Source organism: Anomalospiza imberbis, chromosome 5, assembly GCF_031753505.1.
Source record: "Anomalospiza imberbis isolate Cuckoo-Finch-1a 21T00152 chromosome 5, ASM3175350v1, whole genome shotgun sequence".
NCBI lineage: Eukaryota > Metazoa > Chordata > Aves > Passeriformes > Viduidae > Anomalospiza > Anomalospiza imberbis.
This window is the reverse complement of record NC_089685.1, coordinates 62,313,834-62,337,226: the sequence shown is the minus strand read 5'-3', so window position 1 is coordinate 62,337,226 and position 23,393 is coordinate 62,313,834. Positions and strand designations below refer to the sequence as shown.

General features: G+C 43.5%; 1 protein-coding gene across 2 annotated transcripts; it reads right to left on the bottom strand.

Annotated features, from left to right (window-relative positions):
• Positions 1–767: 767 nt before the first annotated feature.
• Positions 768–23,387, bottom strand: TEF (TEF transcription factor, PAR bZIP family member). Of its 2 annotated transcripts, none has more exons than XM_068191417.1 (5): positions 23,063–23,387; positions 12,407–12,733; positions 10,705–10,925; positions 9,844–10,055; positions 768–7,925 (listed from the first exon to the last, which is right to left on the bottom strand). In XM_068191417.1, the coding sequence occupies exons 1-5, from the start codon at positions 23,163–23,165 to the stop codon at positions 7,904–7,906; spliced, it is 885 nt and encodes a 294-aa protein (XP_068047518.1). In that variant the 5' UTR covers positions 23,166–23,387; the 3' UTR covers positions 768–7,903. The 2 variants fall into 2 exon arrangements, with proteins under 2 accessions (XP_068047518.1, XP_068047517.1); XM_068191416.1 differs by lacking the exon at positions 23,063–23,387 and adding an exon at positions 18,285–18,571.
• Between the last annotated feature and the right edge of the window lie 6 nt (positions 23,388–23,393).

Below are 23,393 nucleotides of genomic sequence, written 5' to 3'. Positions count from 1 at the left end.
AGCCAGAGAAAAACAACTCACTGACTGTTTGTTTGTTCCTTGCTACCACCCTCCATCACTACTCATCCAAGAAACATTTTACAAAAGTGAAAATCCAACAAAGATCCTTACTGCAGTTTATCTAGAGATTATACTGAAGCACCAGTGATCTTGTCTACCCTGAAAGCATGTATGACATGCAGTGAATATATAGAAGACATACATTTCTTACCAGGTTGATCTTCAATTACCAAAACAAAACAAAAATGAGAAAACCCAACCAGCAATGAAAAAAACAAACCAACCAAAACCCTCAACAAATCAATCAACCAACCAAGGTTTAGTTAAAAAAAAAAAACAGAAAGGTGCAGAGAAAGCTGTCCTCATCAAAAAAACTTACTTCTTTCCATGAAAAACAGTAAAATTCTGATTACTATGTGGATGTTCTCAGCCCCAATGTAACAGACAAAGCACGGTCCAAGTGGCTGTGGCTGACTTGTTCTCAGATTTCGCCCCCTGAGAGTTCAACCAAGAGTCACTGCAGGACAAACAGAAAACCTTGCAATGCTTTTGAAATCAGTTCATCCAGAAAATGAAAGCGGGGAACTGTATACCTGTTACCAGCACACTTAACACATGGGAAATGCACAGCAAGAACCTGCTCCCAAAAGGTGATCAGCTGCTTTAGTGTCTACCAACTTCACTGCAAAGTGTAGGTGTAATGCTGGCAGTGGAGCTGTACACCACACAGTATGCTATCTAGAGAACAAAATTACTGGATCTCAGCATAGTGGAATATACATTTTATTTCTTAAAAAGGAAGGGTACTAACAGAATTTAATACAGTCAAAATTTTACATTTTAACCAAAAGCTTTTCTTTTTCTTAAAAACCAGTTACGAGCAGAGAGGTGAGAGGATTTAAACTACTCACAAAATCCAAGCTGAAGACTTTGAGAATTCAAATCTGTGGTTTATACATTTAAAAAAGTGTAATAAATGAAAATATAAAATAATACCAACTCTGTAATAGTGAAATGCCCTTTCCTCATTAGATTGCTGTTTAAGCACCTTTATTTTCACCCATCAGCTGCCAGGAGTGTTTAGGTTTATGTACAAAATAAGCAGTTTGGGACAGAAGATTCATATATAAATTAAAAACATTTATGGCAATACAGTTTTACCCAGCTGCTTTACAAGCTTTATTATCTCTATCACTTCTATGGATTTTTTCAGTCAGGATGATCTCAAATGCTCTTGATGGACCGCTTCAAAAAGCAGCTACATATATAGGAATTATATAGACAACCTCAAGGAGTAGACATCCAAGAGATTAAACAACTTAACACACAGTAAAACTAAGATCAGATTTTTATCTTGTATAAATACTGTGCAGATTTATCATCCATCCCACTGAATGAATGGGACAGATCAGTGTCACATCTGAAGATAAAAAAATACTTTTATCCAAGAGGCAACAGAATTTCAGGCCAAATATAGCAGATAGGAGTTCCCTCAAATTATGCAGTTAAAAACTGTATGTGTCTGAAAAAGCTTTACAAGAACAGAGTTTTCAGAATAACTTGCACATTTGCTTAGCTCTTTCATAGCTATTTTACAGCCTAGAGACACTGAGAGAGGAAGAAAAAAAAATAGAAGAAAATAAAAAGAGATGCTGTTGTCTCTGCCCACTACAAAAGATGTGGCTTTGTCATTTATGGAACACTGCAGACACAGCTGTTACCAGAGAGGAACCTGCTCCAGTACAGCTTTAAAGACAAAGTTACATTATGGCTGGAGAAAGTGTCATCACAGGTTAATCTCTTTACATGAAGGCTGATGGATTAATCTCACCTCCTCCTCAAAACCCAAGCTTTCAGATTTCAGACTACTTATGATTCTTATTCCACTGTTTTCTATTTTTTTCTTTTTAACACAAGATAGAAAAGGTCATGAAATCTGATGAACGGTCCAGCTGTGCAGCATCCAGTGAACATGTACTCAACAAAGCCACAAGTCAATAATCACTTTCTCTCTCTCTCTCCACACCACAACAGGAAACCCGTGTCATCTATGTACATAATGGAACTAATAAAGATGTAGACTATCTAGGTCACAAATGAGCTTCAGTAACAGTCACTCACTGTTGCACTGCAACTTGCTGCAGTCTGGCTGAAGGGTGGAGACAAATCTGTTTGAGCCAAAAGAGAGAGTAGTTAAAAAAACACACCCAACAAAAACCACCCAGCTTCAGTTTTCCTCAGTCACTCAAGTTTACAAATAATTTAATATTGCTACTTTCCAAATGCTACTCACAAACAAATCAACTGTCCAGCTAACAGGATGGGAAGAGTACAATTATGAATGTAATCAGTGACTACTGTTAAAGAAAGATTGGAAGAGAATCAGTTCCCTCAAAATCTTAGTTTCTCTGCTTAAGTAGCTCATTATTATTTTTAAAACATTTTTTGTTGATAGAAAGCATCACAACTAGACTAGAATTCCACAACATCAATCTTTGTTTTGATTTCTGTAGTTCTCTAGGAAAGAAATAATCCCAAATCAAGCTACATGAAGCATTAACAATATTCAGATATTACAATGGAAGCACTTATTTATTACTTCATAGAACAGATTAGTTTTAAAAGTGTATTTACATGTTATAAGTTATACAAAATACAGTATTCCAATAATCATGTTAATCACCATATTTCAGACAACTTCACATAAAAGTGCGGAGGATGCATCCATCCCTGATCCTGGCCAGTAGCGAGCAGTCACCCCAGTGTGACAGGTGAGAGCTGCTATTGTGCCCTCTTGAGAAAACAAATCCCACCATCCCTTCTCACTGAAACGTAGCTGCAGATCTAGGAAAACATTCAGGCAGGTACACGAGCAAGGTTTGTTGAGACCCACAGACCAAAATCACATGCCTTAATTTACTAGACGTATGTGAAGTACATTTTAAAGTTTTTTACAGATGTTGTACAGCAAAGGGCTTCTGCTCATGCCTTAGTTAGGAAAATGAAGTAACAAGGGTTTTGGCTATATAACAGGCACCCAGATTACACTTATTATCAACAGCCCTATAACTACAACTGGACAGTGTGTTAAGGACACAATTCTGCAGCTGACTGCCTGGGCAGAGCTTCACATTCAATAACAGATCCTGTGAAGTCCACATGGTTCTCTACAGATATAGGGCTCTTCCCATGCAAAAATGACAGCAGAATTGAGGCCTTAAAAGACTGGGGCCGCAGATAGTAGTTTCGTCATGAGACAGCACTGACCAGGTCACATTGGCAGGTCAAGTCCCAGCGCAACAGCACACTTAGTTGAAGCAACAGCTATTTTTTCATGCCTTTCTGCAGTAACTCTTTTCCCTATCTGTATATTCCTGTCACTTCTTTTTGGACTGTGGAAGTAGGACCAAGACAAGAAGATTCCCAAGACCTAAACAAGTACTTATCTTCAGTATGATGCTAAACTGAGGGGATCCATATTGGCCTAAAATTGTAAAGAGTGAGGTTTCAGTTTTAGCAATTTCTCTTAGGTCAGACTCTTGCATTACTCTCCTCTTCCTCCTTCATTCTTTGCTCTCCTTGTCAAGTATCTATGTCTATCTATATATGTATCTACTCAAAGGATTCCTTTTTCCCTGTAGGTATCTGAACTTCAAGAAGTTGGCATTCTAAAAGTGACTCATGAGGGATAGCAGACTATCAACCTAACAAATTATATCTGTATGTCAATTTGCATTATGATGAGTTAAATCACCGTAATTCCTCAATTAGCATTATGTTAGCATCTCCACAGGTATTTAATTAAGCTTATTCTTTCTACCTTTATCCCAGTCTTCAACTGTGAGTTTATCTATCTTCACCATTTTACAGTGGCAGATATACAGACCACAGTAATTATCTAAACATCTAGAAAGCCAGTCTGAGTCTTGTAGTGCTGCAAAGGCACAACACTAGCACTAACAAATGATTCTGCTCTTTATGGATTTAGGTGTATGTTGCCAAAAAATATGAGATTTATGCACTAAGATAAATTTGCATTTCTTATCTTGTGCTTAGCAGCTAAAACTAGAAGGGTGAACAAAAGCCTATCTGGATTTTACAAAGGTCTGAGATACCTTCTCTCTCACTAAAAATTAAAGCACCTGATCACAAGGAACAAAGCCCTTTTATGCTCAAGTGGCTTACAATACTGAAGCAGCAATATTCTCCTCTGTGCAGGTCCATTATTTTTGCTATCTACAAAAAAAAAAATCCGCATAAGTGGTTTTATTACAGTATTCCCAAAACTGCTGGGCTTTCACTGCACCTCCCAACTTGAAATTGATTTGGTACAATTGGTAGCAGGCCTGCAGATAATGCTGAAAGTGATTTCTAGTTAGAACACCTTGGGCTTTCAAACAGCACAGCAAGGAAATGGAGAATTGTCAGAAAAGACATAAAATGTCACTGCAAAAAGACACTTAGCAAGAAACCAAACAACCCAAAAACATTTCTTCTCCAACACAAGTTTATAGTGCACTACTTTTTCACTCTGTCCATGAAGGACCAAAAAAAAAAAGCAGAGTTCAGATTATCTGAATATCAAAACTATCAGGACCAGTTTACCAACACCACACCTGCAATCTGAGATGTATCCATTTGATCCCAGCACAGAATGCTTCAGAGCAAAGCAAAGACACCCATGACTCCAGCACTTGCTTAAAACTTTACAATAGCCACGTAAGAGTAAAGACTTTTTCCTGTGGGAGTTAATGAGATCTTTGTTACTAGCTTCAGTGGGAGCAGATCCTGGCAACAGGTGATAGATTAAGCTTCTTGGAATTTTTAGACACAAACCCACTATATGTATATTAGATCATCATGTATGAAAGCAATACTGTATTAAAAACTGCACATCATTTATTCATAGTTGCTGTCTTCTGTAGAGTAAAACAACACTCATTGTCCACAAATTTCATCCACAGTTTATATATTTTCAAAGTTAGTACTATGAAATGGCCATGTGGTGTCAATCTTCTTCCTAATGAAAGTACAGCTGTCATAAACTGCTCTCTTTCCTGGCAATCCCTGCAGTGATGCTAAAAGGTGCACATGCCCTTTATTCTCTGCCCTTGGAGATGGTCCCTTTGTGGAATGGGGTAGGTTGACATCAGGCAAACTTATGGCCTCTCTAGAGTATGTTCCAAGACTAGAGAACTTCAAGCCCTAACAGTGTCAATTCAGCATCTTTTAATATTCAAACTGAGCTAAAAGAATATTTGTCTTCTTATGATCACTAAGAAAACATAGCCAAGTTATCACTTACAGATAGGATTGTCATCCTAGTTAAAGAAACAAAATGATATAGCGAATCATTCCGAGAGGAGCAGAGAGCTGTGGAGCAATAAACTTAACTTCCTGAGACTGCAAAAACTGAGAAAGGAATTCAGCATTGCACAGTATTTTCTGTCTGGCTCTATCTGCACTCCTTTAAATAATTACTACCTTCTCATCTATCTTTAAAGATACTGCTTCTTAATAACAACACCACCAAATTTTCCAGCTTCAAAAGTTGAGCTGCACTCACCCTAAAGTGCGATTTTCCAGTTTTGCAACCCGTAGACACATGAATCACAGATTGTGTAAATCTGCATTGTCCTACAGGGAAGCACAAATGTTTGCTAACAGTCTTCTCTGAAAGAAAGATCTAATGAACATTTACTGTTAGTTTCCACTGTGTAAGCTTTTAAGATAGCAGAAATAAAACAATAGACTTGCACATGCTAATCTCACTGACTGAATATTTTACTGTTAAAATGTCATGATATACTGCAAAACCAAATCCTGTACACAATATGTAAGTATTTAAAAGATATTCTTAAGCAGAGTAGCATCCAAATGAAGCAACTCTTTGCCCAGTTATTTAGCTTTTGGCGTTGTGATTTAAACAGGAAGCATGATATTTAAGAACAGTCAGGGCTAACTGAAAATTTAGAAATTATAAATGAAAAAAGTTGCTACATTTACATGCTGTCATGGTTATTTGTTTTGTTGCTGATTTGCTTTTCTTAATCCATGGTTTGGCCTTTATCACTAAAATAAAGCAAAAACCAGAACATACCAGAAAATATCAGTCCAAATCAGCAATATGCAATACAGGTAGAGATATATGCTGCCATATCAGCAACATGGAACTAAGATATTTATCTATTTGATAAAAATATCCCAAGATTATCTCAGAGCTTTATAATCCCAAATTATAATAATACACTCATAGGTATACTTTGGTAACCAGCAAAAAATTAAAAACATTTTCTTGACTTCAGTACATCGTCCATTAAAAATGATAGGTCAAAAACTACATTTAATATATAAGCTCTGTACAAAGGTTATGCTGTCAAACACTGGTTATGAATCCTGGCTTTTGATTTTTTTTTTTTTGCTTTTTATTAAGCTTACAATATTAGCTGCTGCTTCTTACGTTTTTCTCTTTGTGTTTCTGCTGTGAAATTAGGGGTAGAATCTCTTGGGTAAACACAAAGTCAAAATAATTGTTCAATATGATAGCACTGAGCTATGCTGGTAACTAGTCATGCCTCATAATTTTGGCACTTGTGCTTCAGAAAGCTTTCAAGATGATATTTTTTGAGGTGTATGCTATTCATCAATCTCCAGGCACGAACACACTCCTGTCTTACAAACTCCATTTTGGCTACAAGCATGGCCCTGTACTTCTTTCCTAGAAAGTAATTACTCTCGTTCTTCCCACATAGATTTAGCTCTCAAGCTCACTGAATATAAGAGCAGATTCTTGTTATACTGATGAAATTCTTACCACTGAACTTCCACCTACATCCTCCATCTTCTAAACACAATATACATCTCTGTAATCCGTCCAAGCTTTCATCTACCCTCCCACACCAGCACAAGGGTCCTCACTCTTAAGCTGCCCGTTACTAACTGTGGGATATCATGGGCTGTTTCACCTTCAGCACCACAGTTGTCCTGCAGTCAAGAGACAGAAAATGGTAATATGGCAACTAATAGCCATTGTTTTCCTGGAACTAATACTCATTCGGTAGTTTCAGACTGCCAAAAAACTTGGAGATCAGCAGCTCAGAATAGCACCTTTTCCATGATTGCTAAGTCGTTAGCAGAAGAATAGAACCTTTTTCAGCAAGATAGCATAAAAGAAAGTGAGCCTCATAAACGAAATAAAGGAAAAGGCAGGTTACAGCAGTGTAGCTGTGGAGCAGGAAAGCCACCGATGTGGTTTATTATTACATGGGTCATTTGATAGAGGTTTATTACTCTCTGTATGGCACACTGTGGTGCTTTCTGGATTATTTCAGTACATCTGCTGTAATCTTCTGCACTGAAGTCTCTCACATTACAGGCTGTTGTCTTCCTAGTGTCTTTAGTTCTGCACTCACAGTACTCCACAATATGCTACACTGTACCAAAAGTGAGCTGCAGTATTAAATAAAATTCATTATACTGCAGGGAAAAGAGTCTTAAAATATAGCAGTTCTTTATATATACAGACACTTTCATTTAAAACTCCCTCTCTTCTTCCACTCGAGTGCCAAAATGAAGAGTCACTATGCACACAGGCTGTCAACAGACTTTTGAGACATGAACTTTGAGTGTCTTGACAAAACCCCAGTAGGTAAGCTTATTGTAGTTCATAGTTACAGTGAGAAAGACAGATAAGAAAGCCATATACAGAATTAAGGAGACTTTGCACTTTTCATCATGCCCAGCCCTGGGTAGTCAGATGGGGTACTTGCAGGCAAGGAGGCAGGCAGGGTCATCATCAGTTGTTTGTGTTGGGACACCTCATAGATTTCACTGCTCACTCTGAAGACTGGCGATTCATGTGTGCTTTTTAGTTTCTTTGTTTTTAAAAGTCTTTAAAGTTGCATCACTCGGAATCAGATAAGTCACTTTAAACAAAGCAAAGTGTTAAGTGTGACAATTTATTTATAACATACTTCCCACCATCACCACCACAAACCACCCTGTGAAAGAAAAAACCCCTGCTGAAAGGGTGACAATTTTTAGTATGTCTGAAAGAAATTAGACCAATACAGCATCAAGAGCCACTCTAGTCAAATTAAGAGCATAACTGCTGGGGGGTGTGGGGATAGTTCAAAGCATACATTAGGTGTTGTGGATTAGCCTGCTTCTCCACTTCCTTAAGAACTCAACACAAAATTGCTCTAAACTCATAATTTCCACATTATGTTTAAAAGACAAGCTAGTCTTTAGCATAGAAAATAAACCCTAATGCTTTTCTAATGTATTTTCAGATTTCAATAGAGCAACTGCAACTACCCGCAACATCACCATCCCACATTTACTCCTTAATGTAAATATTATCCCAGGAAGTATAGCCTAAGAGCTCTGACACAGCCACTATCTTAAGACAGCTTCTCTTGTTATGAGGACTTCTAGACATATACTTCTGGTAAAGCTTCTAGTTCTTGCAGTTGTAGGTCATGTAGAAGGTCTCAACATCACACACAGCATATTTTTTTTCTTTTAACACCATATATTGTTGAAGCAGTGCTTGGTGCTGAGAATGGATTACTTCCAAGAGGGCAGGTCTTGTGTGCTAATTTTCTATCAGGAAACATGCTGGAGATAGAACCAGCAAGCTTGGAGAGACCAGATATACTGCTGCACAGGAGATAGTGAGGTAAACTGTTCGTGTTTATAGTGGGTGTAGCTTATCCCATAGTGTGTTCACGAGGCAAAGGACCAAAACTCTTTCTCAATCTCTTGCACAACAGGTAAGGTGCAGAAAAGTAACAGAGGCTTGTTTACTTCTTTAAAAAAGCCCCTTCTTTCAAAGCATAGGGTGCTGGCCATTTTTTAACAGGTGCAACTCAAGGTTCAGCCAAATGAGCCAGACCTCTTTTTCTAAATCTCCCTTACTTCTAAGTCAAGTGCAACATGCTGCTTTATCGGCAGTTCAAGAGGGAAGACCCTCTAAGGAAAAAAAGGAGGGGTAGTGGTAGAAATAGTCTAGAACCCACATCAAATTATTTTGTCCACATATGTTAAGCAAGTGATTCACTACTGTTCTCTCTCCTTGGTTTCTGGACGTTATCCAGGATTAGAACCTATCAAGACATTTAGACAGTATTGTAATCAAAACTGCACTGACTCCATTCTGCATAACATTCATAGATTAACCTTGCAATACTTCTGTTTTTACAAGAGATTGAATGTTTTCCTGTCTTCCTGTCCTAAAGGTTCTCCTATTCCTCTTCAACAGGAACAGAGTCCTATACAACAGATACTTTCTAGTGCCTCTGAATGGGAGAGGAAACAATTTCATGATGCTGCCCAGCAACATCTACTTATATCCTAAATTTACATTTTACGCTTTTACTGGGAGGGGAGGTGGAATGGACAGGAGAAAAGAGCAAGAGTTTGAAAATTAAACAAAACAAAAAAATAAAAGAGAGAGAGAGAGAGAGGAGAGTCTCCTAGGCTCTTTCTCCACTTAAAAATGAAGGCTAGAACAGAGAGCAAAAGCTCTCTCCAATCTGGAGGGATCCAATTTTATTCCTCCAGACAGGTGAATCTGTTCAATTGTATGACATCAGAAAATATTCTATCAGCGTTGAAAATAAGGTTCTAAATATGGACACTAAGATTTTGGACAACAGAATGATCAGGAAAGGGCCTGAATGAGTTGTGCCAACAGAAACAGGGTTTGTGTTTTGTGGTTTCTTAGTGTAGATGCAAAATGGCAAAGCCTCCATAGACTTTATTTCTGGGAGTCTCTACAGAAGGCAGAGAAGTCTAAGAGGCTAAAACAAAGAGCCCTAACAAGGAAAAGGGTGTGCTTACAAGGGTCCGTATCTGGTCTCGTATTTAGAAACAATGTTCTTGCATCGTCCCACTTCCTTGCGCAGCTCTGCCACCTCCGTCCTCAGGGCTGTGTTTTCTTTCTCAAGAAAGGCTGCCCGAATTGTGATCTGATTCTCCTTTAATCGCCGAGCATCACGGGAACGCTTTGCTGCCACATTGTTCTTCTTTCGCCTTGTCCAGTATTTTTCATCCTGTATCAAAAAAAAAAAAAAAAAAAACACAAACTGACAAGTGTTTCGGAGACACCTCTTTATTGTATAATGATATTCACACTGACTGCTATATTGAGGAATCTCCTCCTTAGGTTTGCAGGGCTCTGACATCAAAATGGAGACCATGCAGTACTGTAAGATTTCATCTTGACACAAGTTTTCTTTTAGGATTAACCAAGTGGTTTGCGAGAACTAAAGAGATTTTCAGACTTGGGTATTAAGAAGCTGTCCAACTCAAATGCTTCCTTTATTTAAGTTTCAATTCGGGAGTGAACTTTTACATAAAAACACCTGTTCTGTTGTCTAGGTTGCTTAAATCCAGATTAGACACAATACTGGGCAAATACAGACAATGGCCTTCAAAAGTGCAGGTGATGAGGATTTGACTTGATAGTTCTTCTAACTTCTGTGTATAGCATGATCAGTTGCTCCTTGCCAGTAATTAGCTCATGATACCAAAATCTGCAAACCAGCCAGCACAGCAGTTGGCTTGCCAATTCTATTCTTGGCAATGCTTCTGCCCAATCACGTAGGTAAACTGCATTAGCTCTGTATGTCAAAGGGTTTGGACAAAGAGTCAGAAACTTTTATCAAGGCCTAGAAGAGTTTGCAGCAATAAATCTGTTACCTTTTGCTCATCTGGGACAAAAACCTTCTTGGCTTTTTTAATCATAGGTTGTGGTTTCAGGTCCTCTTCAGTAAACTTGTGTTTGCGAGGATTGAAGAGCTCACCACCAGGCACACTGGACAGCACTAAATCAGCAGGGTCTGGGTTAAAATTCACCTCAACTTCTACGCAGTCAGGATCAATGGGGCTGGGTGTATTTCTCTCATTTTGTGGTGGGGACTCTGGCAACAACAGGAGAAATTACAATATATTCAGCAGGATGACAAGAATCAACAAAGAAGCCACCTTTATTGCCCTGTGGTGAGAAATATCAAATAGAATTAGTTGGTGCTGCCCTGAGGTGTGGTGCGTGCTGTACTGCTGCTGGTACAGAGAAAGAGTTCACAGTCCAGTCTGTAATATAAATCTAGGAGAATATGCCAGAATAACAGACATGAGTAGACAGATGCAGGACAGGAGTTAATACTTCCTTGGCAAAAATTACTTGTTTTGCACACATAAAAAGCACCTTCAGCAGCAATAAGAAGGGAGAAACTTGTATGAGCCTGAGTTTTGTACCATACAAGTCCTTACAGAAACAAGCCTGCCCAAAGACCCCAGCTGCTGAGTCCCTTCAAAGGTCAGACAAGTAGACTTCCAAACAACTTACTAAACAAAGGAGGATTTGCCACAAATGCAACAGCAGTCTTCTTCTTTGCCACATAGAAATAAATGTCCCAACAGAAATATCTGACACTGGTAGTGTTCATATGAGCTTTATCATATTAATCTATTGTTTCCAAAACTGTGTACATTAGTTGCAAAACTGCATGTCACTGCAATGTGGAGTAGTGATAAATAAATAAGTTTTGCATATACCACCTAGAAAACAGCTACACCCTTTAACTTACGGAAGGAGTTCCATGTTATCGTTCCCACAGATGCACAAAAGAAGTCCAGAGCAAAATGCTTTCTGTAAAGCTTGCTCTTAAAATAGTACTGCGATGGCTATCATGTTTAAACTCCAAATCCAGGGCAAACTGAGCAGCTAAATTCTTTAATAGAGAAGATCTCCATATTACAAATGAAGTTTCCTAGTACCATTTAAGCACAGTTTTCTTTGTTTGTTCCTCCATTGCCACTTCAAAGCACCACAGAACATCAAACTGCCTCATTAAAACACCTTTGCCAAGTGTCTATTTTCCCATTTCCCAGGCTACCACAAAATAGATTGCTTCATTGTTTTTCTATTTAACATTGTTATTTGAGGTACATTAAGTTCACATAAGTTCACCCAAGCAGACCAAGGTAGTAAAAATGACTTATGACAAGTTATCAAATCTGTTGTAAAATAACCTGAGAAAGTATTTTCTCAATTTGTCCAGCTTCTCACTACATTAGCAATACCAAGAAAGCAAAGACTTTTATGTTGCTACTTCAGCTCTTATAATTTCACAAGCAAAATAGACTGCACACTGACAGACAAACATACTGCACATTGATAGACACTCATTCTTTATAGGACGGGAAGAAGTAAAGATAACAAGAGGCAGCATCTTCATATACTGACACATGAACTAAGACTCTCTATTGAGCATGTTTAACTGTTTAACCTGCCACAGCAAACACTGACAGGTTAGCATGTCTCCTCTTCGATCTAAAGGGACACCTTTTAATATGAGAACAACAGAAGTCCCTCAGAGCCCCATATTATTCCATCTACCTGTGCTGGAGGCTGCTTCAGATTGCTGGTAAACTGCAGTGGAAGAGGATGATGCAGGAGAACCAGTGGAAGCACTGGCAGATTCCTTCCCTTCCAGCTCAGCCACAGGCAAGAGTGGGTTCTGGTTCAAATCCAGGTGAGTAGGGCTGGAAGGAATTCCATTCTCCAGCAGAAACTCATCCAGATCCATGTACTCCAGGTGGAAAGACTCGCCATCATAAGGAATTGTCTTGTCCCAAATGGGTGGCATGAGGGAAGCTGAGACTGCCATAGTGCTGGCAGCTGCTGCCTCATCTTCTTCAAGCTTTATTTTCTCCTTCTCTTTATCTGAAAGATACAAGTAGGTCACTGTACAAGCCAAAACACAGGAGAGACTCAAGGTTTAAGAGTCCAACAAAATCCCCATGAAAGGAAACCATGAGCTTACCGTGAGCAGTAAGCTCACGGTTCTGCCTCGTGACATGATCTAGAAAAACAGATGTTGAAAAGCAACATTTACATATGGAGCACTCTAACCCTCTGTAATGGCTGGACCACAGGCAGCTGAGCAGCCTTGCAGACCAGCATCTTTGCTGTGATAGCTTACCAAGGGGAGATGAGGTGTTGAATGGAGCTTATTAACCAGTCACTGCAAAACAGCCTGGTTTTCACATACCCATCTCAGAGGACAACACAAGTCCTAAGCAGGATTACATGGGAAACCATTAAGAAAATTCTGAGGAAGCAGAGTAGCTTATTCTATGCACAAAGAAGGAAAGTGCAGAACAGTAATTTAAACACAAATCGGAGAGGAGTAGGGATTTTCAGATTACATTTGAACATCAGTCAAAAGGTCCATAGGACACCAGAGACCGGGATGCCTATTGTTCAGCATTTTAGAAGCATTTCTCTCTGAAATGACTCAGCATGTCCACAGAAAGCAATAGCTCCCAGTGCTGCTCACTATAGATAGCTCAGAGTACCTACATACAATTTTCACTCTTTGGGGAGATGTCTAATAAAGCACACTCCCACACCACACCCCCATGTCACAAGAGACTGATGAGTTTTTCTCCATTTACTGTGCTACAGTGCACATATTACAGAAAAATGGCTGTTTCTGTTCCCCATAGCTACTGAATCTTAACAATTGTCTGGGACAGAATCCAAGCAGAAAACGCAAGTTATGGAATAATTACATAATTTAAGAGATAAAAATAAGCTGGCAGGAAAAAAAAAATTAAAATCCAAGTAATTCTCCTGATCCAGTTCTCCTTGCAGTTCTATCAGCAGTGAAGGAGGCATTCCAGAAGCAGTGCTAGTACTGCCAGCACTGAGCCAGCATTGCTGTCAAAAGGAAGGGACAGTCACCAGTTGTACCCTAAGCACCTGCAAACTGGGCATTACCATGGAAGCCAACAAATACTCAGTTCAATAGAACAGGGACTCCAAGGACATACACGGGACCAGTTTGGATCTCCAGTATTAACAGAGATTAGCCCAATAAAATGCACCAATCTTTGGCATTAGGGTTTTCTAGACTGGCTACAATATGCTAAAGGCACATTTTTCTTTATCAGGGGTGGAAGTGGGGGTGAAACTTGGCTCTAAATCAGAAAAGCCTATTTATATAAAACCTATTCTGATAAAAGTGGCATTCCTTTCGCTGTTGCCTTAGCTGGTGTGGATCTGAGACTGAAAGAGCTTTTTATGGCTTAAAGAACAGTGCTACCATACAAAGTAAATTATCTACCATATTCTGAATATTTCTTACAAAAGAAGATACTGATTTTAAACCAAGCAGCTGAGAAACTATTCACCAGCCACCAGCTTGGAATCAAGAGCAACTACCTAAAGGACACATTAAATTCAGACCAGTGGCTCCTGGACCTGAGCTTTGGTAATATCACCTTGCAGCTTTTGGCCTTCTCCTTGCCACTTCACACTGATCCCTCTGAACCGCCACCTTACAGCTCCTATTCCTGCTATAAACTCCTTTTCATGGGGAGTTTTGCAACTTTCCCACCCTTTGCTTAGCAAAGCAAACATGCGGGTTAACAGTAATGATGTAAACAACCAGAATGTTTCTAAACAGCTCCTCCTTGAAGCCAGTAAAGAAACAACATCTACTCTATATATAAGGAGGATTTCCCTTACTACAGGAGCACACCCTGCCAAATTGGAACCAGCATTTCACCTGTGAATAGAGATTGTGTACTCCCCAACATTTCATAGTGCCCAACACAACCAAACCCAGATTGGCGTTGGATGTTGAAGAGGATATCCCAGTAAAGATGGCACCAAAACAAATCCAAGCAACAATAATTAATTATTTATAAATAACTGTTTTTAATTAGCATGATAAAAAAACTTGTGAAATGTTAAGTCAAAATGTCAACTAAAATGAAAAAAAAAATTAACTCTTGAAAACAGTACTCCATTATAAGTTATGCCAGTTTTAATACAAACCAGCAGTGCTTTTGTTTTGCAACAGCTAATACAACACCTCCAAGAGAGAAGAAAAAAAAATTAACTGATTGTTAGACTGAATATAAGGCTTAAAAATATTTTTCAGAAGGTAGATGCTAAAAAGACTATACTACTGGCATATGTGGCTCTTCACAGATCTTTTAATGCCTTTTGGATGTGCATGATCATCCTGCTGTCCTGCAGTAACCTCGATACACTGTGGTTCCTCCAGTTTCCTCTCGTGATTGTCCCTGGCTCACATCAGATTAGATCCTTCCTCCACGTGAGAAAAGCATCTGAAATTTTTTGTCCTTTTGCTACAAGCTGACAACTTAGCAAGCACTAGGCCCCCAGTGCTGTCTTTGTTTAGCTATGCTGTCTCTCTCTCTCCTCCCTCGCTTCTAACAGTATCCTAAATAAAATAGCAGAAATTAACACATATTGGGAGCTCATCTATTTCAAAGATTATACATAATATGGTAAAACCTTTGAATGATCATTTTTGCATTGATGTTTTCCCACATGCCTTCTTTCAATTCATTTAATCTTTATTTCTGCCACACAACATCCTGCTTGGGTGCACAACATCTAATGCAACACTAATTAACTTCTTGCAGCTTGAGGGGGAAGTTTCTGCCTACATCAGCACAGGGACCTGAAAGATTAATTCTCTTAAGGTATTTATAGTGTAAACAGGTATTACCTGACAGTAGAGCTGCAGTATCCTAAGAGGCTCCATTTGCAGCGATTCAAGGTCACCCTGATAAATCTGGACTGTACTTCTGCAGATGATGGCTCATGTCCGATTTAACCCCCTCATTCTGCTACTGTGACTTATTAACTGGGCTGTACATTTGCTGTTAACAGTCAGGACACCAGTTTATACTCAGTGACTTAAGTGGACCATTCCAGTTACTGAACTGCTGGAAATACTGCTGTTTTAACCAAAAGCAGCAGCATGAAAAGAGCTTTATTCCCTGTCCTGGCTTTTCCTCAAAACCAAAAAACCAACTACACCAAAAGCCAACCAAAAGATTTTGGCCACCAGGCTGTCAACAGCTAGCCCAGCCACAAACATTTATTTTACCAACTTCCTCTTGTTCACCAAAAAAATACTGTCAAATTATGCTGAAAACACCATATACATATAGGCTGATTGCTCCATAAATCTTTAGTCCCACTTGAAAGGACAGAACAAGGCAGGTTGCAGGGTTCCCTATCCCTAATGCCCATTACTGTGATGTTTGCTGAGGCATTTCTCCTGCCACAGCAGCATGCAACTGGTGATTAAGGCATCCTTTGGAGAGTATGCAGCAGCTTGTTACTAATGGAAGAGACCTGCACTCCTGCTCCAGAATATTAATTGCCTTCCCCCAACCCACAGCACTTTTCCTTTTTTTATAAAAATATCATTATTTTTATTTATTTAATCCTTACAGCATACACAACCACTTCTCCCAGCAAGGCTGGTGAGCTGTACCTGGTCCATGGCAGGGCGTTCAAGGGGATGGCATTCTGCTGGAACTGGCTGACCTCCCTCCTCTGCTGCTTAGAAGGATTAGAAAGCTGCTTGCTTTGACTGGGTAGTCAAATTACCAACAGTGGTTGGAAAACCCACAGGTAGCTTGCAGAGACTATAAATGGACAGACACTGCAGCTAGCTGATATAATTCCTCACAGAATAAGACAGAAAATTGTGTTTTTGTCAATAGGCATTCCAGACAGAAGTGCAGTGTCTTTTCTCAGAAAGTTTGTTGAAAGTGCACCACTGGACTAAGTGAATGAGGATTTTTTTTAACATTTTGAGTGTATCACTGTTAAAAGAACAGAAAATAATCAAGGACTCTCTGAAGTCAGTCGAGTCTTAAGACTACTGACAAGCCTTTTGTAAATTAGGAATAACTACCAGGTGACAATGAAGGCATTCTTTTTTTTTGTCTTGAACACGAAAACAAGAAAAGTATCAGAGACCAAAATAAACAGAGAGCAACAAGTTCCACAAAGTGTGAAATGAAACATAACTAAGGAAATCTATGGAGAAATCTGAAGAACAAGAACAACCTGAACTTTATCACACCATGAATCAAGATGAAGTGGACTCACTGGCAAGCTTCAGAGGCTCCAGCTGAACACCTTCACGAGCTGGAATGGGGTCATCTAGTAATCAATTAGTATCAAATGTTTCTAATTTTAGAAAAATGCACTACCTCACAATCATATTAATTTCAGAATTTTACATCTCCATAGGCCACATCAGAGGATTCTGAACACAAAAATCAGCCCCATGATAAAGCCACTAAATCCCTATCAGCAACCATACATCAACTGAAATTGGTCCTGCTAGCATTAATGTCTTTAAAAAGGACTGGGTGCAGAAATATCTCAAGAAATCCCATTATTTTGTAGAGTCAAGATTCTGTGTGCTGCAGCATCCTGCACCATGGCAACATAACTAAAACCTTTATCACAAGCTTTTTTTTTTTTCCCAGCAGAAAGGAGAAAAAGTCTCCAGAATCACAAAATGGATTTACAGGGTATTGTGCAATATTAGACATGCAAGGTAGGTAGGATCCTAACTGATCTTGCCAACCTTGCTTATGCTGTGGTTTACCCTGAATGTTGTCTACTGTTCCAAAACCTTATTTTTAACCTCAAAATTCGTAGGTGTAAGGACTTGCATTATACACTAGTACACTGGGCATTACAGCAGTGCAGATAATCCTGAGCCTCCCTCAAAATGAAACTGATACTCAGAAAGGCAAAAATACTGCCAGATGAGAAGGGAAAAAAAAAAAAAAGTGTGCCATCAGCACCGAAGACTATAAGCACTAGCACCGTTATTTACACAGCTGCTGTCCACATCACCAGCGGCAGAGAGGCAGCTCCAGCCCATGCAGGACTGCATGTGCAGGCAGTCACTCATACCCTTATGGATTATCACCGAACCTAATCTCAGAGGATCCGCTGTTTACTCGTGTCATCGGGCAACTTCCCAGCAATTAAGGTCATGCAAGACTCGAAACCTTCTCATTGCTGCTCCCAGCTACGCGTCTACAGGCGGGAGAGGCTGCAGAGAGCCGAGGGACTAAACCCAGCGTGTCACGTCTCGGCTCCTGCCCACCCCTCCCTCCCGCAGCGTTCGGTTTTGCCCAGTGCAGGCACCTACACGCTCCGGAGAGGACGATGCCTGGGAGGCGGGGAGCGATCCCGTGCCGCCGGCTCTTGGCTCGGCCTGCCAGGGGGGCGGAGGGAGGGAGGGACGGGGCGGAGGGAGGGGGCCGGAGCGTGCGGCCTCTCCCGAGTGTGCTCCCCCCGCGGCCAGTCCCGCCGTGACCCGGCGGGTCCCGCCCTCCGAGCCACGGGGCGGGAAGGGGGCGGTGGGGGTGGATAAGCGGGGGGCGCCGCGCGCTCCCGCTGCCCTCACGCTCACCCAGGCGCGCCTCCCGCGGCGGGTTCTCCATCAGCTTCTTCAGCACCAGCGGGAACGCGCCCGCCAGGCCCCGCCGCTCCTGCTGCGCGGCGGCCCCCGCGCTCCCTCCGGCTGCAGTGGGCTCTGGTCCTCCCGCCGCCGCCGCCTCCTGGTGCGCGGCGCGGCCGGGCATACTCCCCGCGGGCGGGCGGGCGGGCTGTCAGCGGTCACCGGCGGCGCGGGGCTGCGGCGGCGGCTCCCCGGGACCCGGCGGCAGCGGCGGCAGCAGCGGCGGCGAAGCGCGAAGCGAACGGCGCAGGCGCGGCCGGCTGACGCCCGGCGCGTGCTTCAGTATTCATGAGCTCGGGGGCCCCGCCCAGGCCCGGCCTCTCCGCGCCCCGGGATTGGTCCGTTGCCCCCGAGGGGGGTGGCTCCGCGCGGACAGGCCCCGCCTTCCCCACCCTGCCCTCCCCGCGGCCGGCGCGGGCACGCGCCCCCCGCCCGCCAGAGCACGTGCAGGGGCGGGGCCTCAAGGGAGCTCATTAGCATTCGGAGCCCCACCCCCTCGCGCTCCTCCCGCGGGCGCTGCGTCACCGTCAGGAGGGCGGAGGAGGCGGGGGGAGGCCGCGCGCGCGTGGGCGGTGGAGGCCGCGCGCCCCCTGCGCCTCCGCGCGTGCCCGCGCGTGCCCGCGGCCCGGCCGTGCCTGAGGGGGCCGCGACCGAGCGGGCGTCCGTGAGGGCCGGCCCCCTCCCCGTCCTGTGCCGGCGCCAGCGCTCCAGCCCGCCCTTGCATATCCTCATTGAGGATCCCGAAGTCACCTTTCGCGCGTGCCCTGAATTTAATCTTCCTCCGTCCCACACGATGCCCGCAGCGGCGTGCCCTACATAACATGGGCAGGGACAGAGGGACCTCACTGCAGTGCTGGCATGGGCGGGCTGCTGGGGGAAGGGAGGAAAGGCCGCCTTTCCAAATTGTCATAATCACAAGAAATTCTTGCGATTCTGCAAGCGGCCCCTTTGCTCTAGCAGCAAAGATGCCGTGCTGGGATTTAAGCTGCTGAACACACGAAGGCAGCAAATATTGCCAAGTTCGTTCCCGAGAGCACAGGTGGATACTGAGGAGCATCTCCCACAGAATGAATAAATTCGCAGAAGTGTCAGATGCTGCAGCCACAGGCTTTTCCTGTCAGCAGTGGCTGCTCTTCCCTGGACAGGACGGGCTGCAGCGAACCTCCTGTACAGTGCTGCGAGCCGGGAAAGGGAGGGGTGTGCTCCGCTGGGATCGGCCCGTCTGCGTCCAACAGAGCCGCGGGAGCGAGAGCAGAGGCATTCCCATATGTGCCAGCAGAAAAAAAGACACCGTCCTCTCAGGTAGGCACTTGGGCATCTGCTTGGTTGAACTTCCCCCCCTCCCACAAACCTCAGACACTTAATTTTACTGGCAAAACACGATTTTAACTGACCCTTACTAATAAACCCTGATGGTCTTTATGACCCCCCCCCCCCCCAAAAAAAAAAAAAAAAAATCAGGTCTACACTCTTCTCCATATGCCCCAGGAAGAGGAATGGATTTGAAGTCACAAAGTGTTTTCCTCCACTGTCTTACTGCAAGGAGGACCAGAGGCCATCTCCACCCAACCTGGGCAGACGTGGAGCTGCCCCACCCAGCAGCAACTTGTCTTGCGTGGGCTGGGAGGCCCAATCTGCTCCCTCTTTCACAGGGAACGGGTGGGACTCCCGATGCAACTCCTGCACACATGCTGCCCAACGGGAAGTATGGGAAAGGACACCCTGTTAATATAGGCTGGAACGGCGCAGGTTAATGCATCTTTTATCAAGGCTGATAAATCCAGTTGCGAGAAGCAGGCAGAGCAGGTCATGCTCCGCTGCCCAGTGTGCTCCAGGGCTGCCGCGTGCCCTCCGTGGACTCCCTCCGCGGACTCCCTCCGCCTTGCCAAGCTCAGCTGGCAGGATGAAAAGGCACATGTGTGAAAGGGAGATGCCACTTCACAGAGGGTAATGAGACGCAGATGTCAGACCACACACGACAGAGGCAGCACACATAGCTTGGCAAGGGGCAGCAAGCCCACAGTGGTGCTTTTGTCTAGGAAACAGCTACTGATAGGTGGTAGATAAAGAACACAACCAAGCGAGGTCACAAAGGAGCAGCTTTTAGGCAAGCGGACGCAGCCAAAGTGGGGCAGGCTGCAGGCTTCCCATTCATTTATGGTTCTCATGGTCACTTTGTTCCATTGTTGTCAATGCTGGTAGCCCCCAAGGATGATGCTGTGCCTCAGTACTGTACAACACTCCTTCAAGGAACAGGGTCTGCACGCATCACCCCTACAGAGCTCAATGGCAGCTGCTTTGCTGGGTAATGTCTGTATGAAGGGAGGTTATTAAAACCACCCAGCAGCTTCTGCTCCAGGGCTTTTCCCTTTAGATTGACCATGTTCTTCCTCCAGCACATTTCCACCCATGCTCCACTGTGCTAAGTTTTGTTCTGCACCACCATGAGTTGTGACTTTACTTGGAGAGGGTCTAGACTACACAGCATTAGCTGCTCTTCCCAAAGGCAGGAGGGAGGGAGTTCCTGAGAAACATTCCTGTGGGTTGCTTCTCATATCACCCTGCTCCTGCATTAGCACTGCCCTGCCAGCTAGGAGGGAGGCTGCCCTGAGAGCTTTTCCTCACTGCCTCTGGGGATTAAGTGCTCAAAGCAATTGCCAACAGAAAGCAGGCACTGTACCACAAGCTTTTCCTTCTTGGTTAAGCTGGGATCTGCCTGGGATTTTTACATTTGCTTTCACTCTGCATCTGAGAAGGAAGAGTGGAAGACAATAAGACGTGAGGAGAGGAATGCAGTGGCCTGGGCTGTTACTGCTGGGAGTCTTGTCGGGGCCAGATGATAGAGAACAGCCCAGTTCTGGGGTGCAGCAGGGAGGGAGGCAAGTGATAAGCAGCTCACTGCTGGGCACAGGATGTGAGGGGGAGACGTACAGCAAGCCCCACTGGGAGGTTTGAATAGCAGAATAGAGAATTTCAGAGAGAGGCCTGAGAGCTAGCAAATCCAGATGAGTGCTGTCCAAGTATGGAGACCCAGGAAGGAGAGAACTGAGCTCTGTGGGAAGAGGGCCATGATGGGAATGCTGGTCTGGAGAGGGAGGCAGCATAATAAAGAGTTCTGAGGACTACAGGAAGTGATGCGGAAAAGCAGGGTGGTCCTGGAACTGAGGAAGAAAGCTGCCACAAAACAGCACTCAGCTGCCAAATAAGTCACACTGAGTTAAGACTAAATTATTCTCTCTTCAAGTCATTGATCTCTCTTCTACCCCTCTACTCTAAACAGATAGGTCTTGCCAGCACTCCTCCCTTGGATTAATTGAATCCACTTGGCTGTGGAGAGCAGAGAACCCAAGAAAAGCAGCCAAACTCAGCTTAGCCACAACAAGGCTCTGCACCACATGAGCTGCCCTTGGCTGTTACTGCCTCCTCCCCGACAGTTCCACTTTCTACTTGGGTACTCTCAGCTGGGGAAACATGCCCTGGTCCACACAAACAGTGGGACTTCATATGGTGTGGTATGTAAACACACCTGTTAGTGGGTAGTCTCAGCAAAGAAGAGAGCGAGCTCACAGGAGGCAGCAGCAGAGCAATGTGACAAAATGAGCCCCTTAGTGGTGGGGCAGTTCTCCTTGCCCTATTTCCCTTTTCCACAGGGAGCTGTGCATGTGCCATAGGGCTCACTGTATTACAGTAGGTGTAGGCAGCTGCCTTTCCTTACATGAATGCTTTACTGTCACAGGAGCAGCCTTTTCTCCCAGTAACCCTGGAGCAAGAGCAGTGTCCCTCTCCACACTGTGTCTGGCTTTTCTGCTCCCGGGTTCTGTTGCCCCTCAACACTACAGAGCTGCCTGGATGTCCTGGTTGCAACTTCCTAGAGAAGAGCAAGCTCTGTGCATGTTTGTTTCTGTGAGCTCAACTCACTCATGCCCAGACATAGTTCCCACACACCTCTCCAGCGCTGAGCAGCAAACGTTAAAACACAACAACCAAAAAGCAGCTTGTCAAAGGTGTGTAGCATCCTATCCAAAACCAGAGAGTACTCAAGCTGCGTGATGGGTGCTTGGAGCAGACCCATCATTAGTGAAGCCATCAGTGCAGCATGAGCAAAGTGTTCAGCGCGGCAAAAGCCCAAACTAAATAAGCTCCTGGGTCCTTTCCATTTGTTTTCTACAATGCTGCACAGAGAGTGAGAAAGCCTAGGAGTACAGAAGTGCTCTTGCAAAGAAAATGCAACATTTGCTGTGTTCTCTATCCCAGTTCTTCCACTGATAAACAATTAAACAAAGTCTGCACAGTCAGCCTGTCCCGTGCAGGCTGGGCTCTCTGGACAGTCTGAGTCTAGGAAAAGGCAGTGTCTGGAGACTTAGTGGTTATTAACCATAGGATAACAATGAATGGCAATCCTGGAACTCACTTCTACGTGAGCATAAACATTTGTGCCCAAGCCTTTTCTGTGCATGAATCTTTGAGGGTTTCCAAGAAGTAGCTGAGCTCAGAGATTAAAAGGATCAGCAGCTCAGCATGATTTTATAATCAATCCATTGCTGCCGTTTTTCCTCCTAGCTGCACAACATGCACAATGCCAGAACTCTCAGTCTGACTTGGACACTTTGGGGAAACACACCCTTGAAGGGCTTGCAGCAAACAAGATCTGACCCCTTCTCACCTTGCAGCTGAAGGAGGGAATGGAGAAATCAAAACAGAACCCCCAGTACATATTTCCTCAATCCTACCTGTCATCTTGTTGTTCCAGGGCAAGGAATACTCCAGTAGGGACTTCAGGACTTCCGGAAAGTCCAGGGCAGTGGGGCCCCCAGGGGTGTTGCAGCTTGACATGTCCTGTCCTGGGACTGTGCCAGCAGAGCAAAGGGAGGGCCAGGTACCTGGCCACCAACGTTACAGCCCACTATCCTGGGCGGTGCGAGATGGGCTCAGAGGCACCTGGAGCAGGTTTGCCGAACTGCTCTGGCTGAGAAAAAACAAGGAGAATGGGAAGCAGCCTGGCAGAGATGCAGCTTGCCCGGCAGTCTTCACCTCCCCCTCTCCCACTCTGAAGTGGCCAAT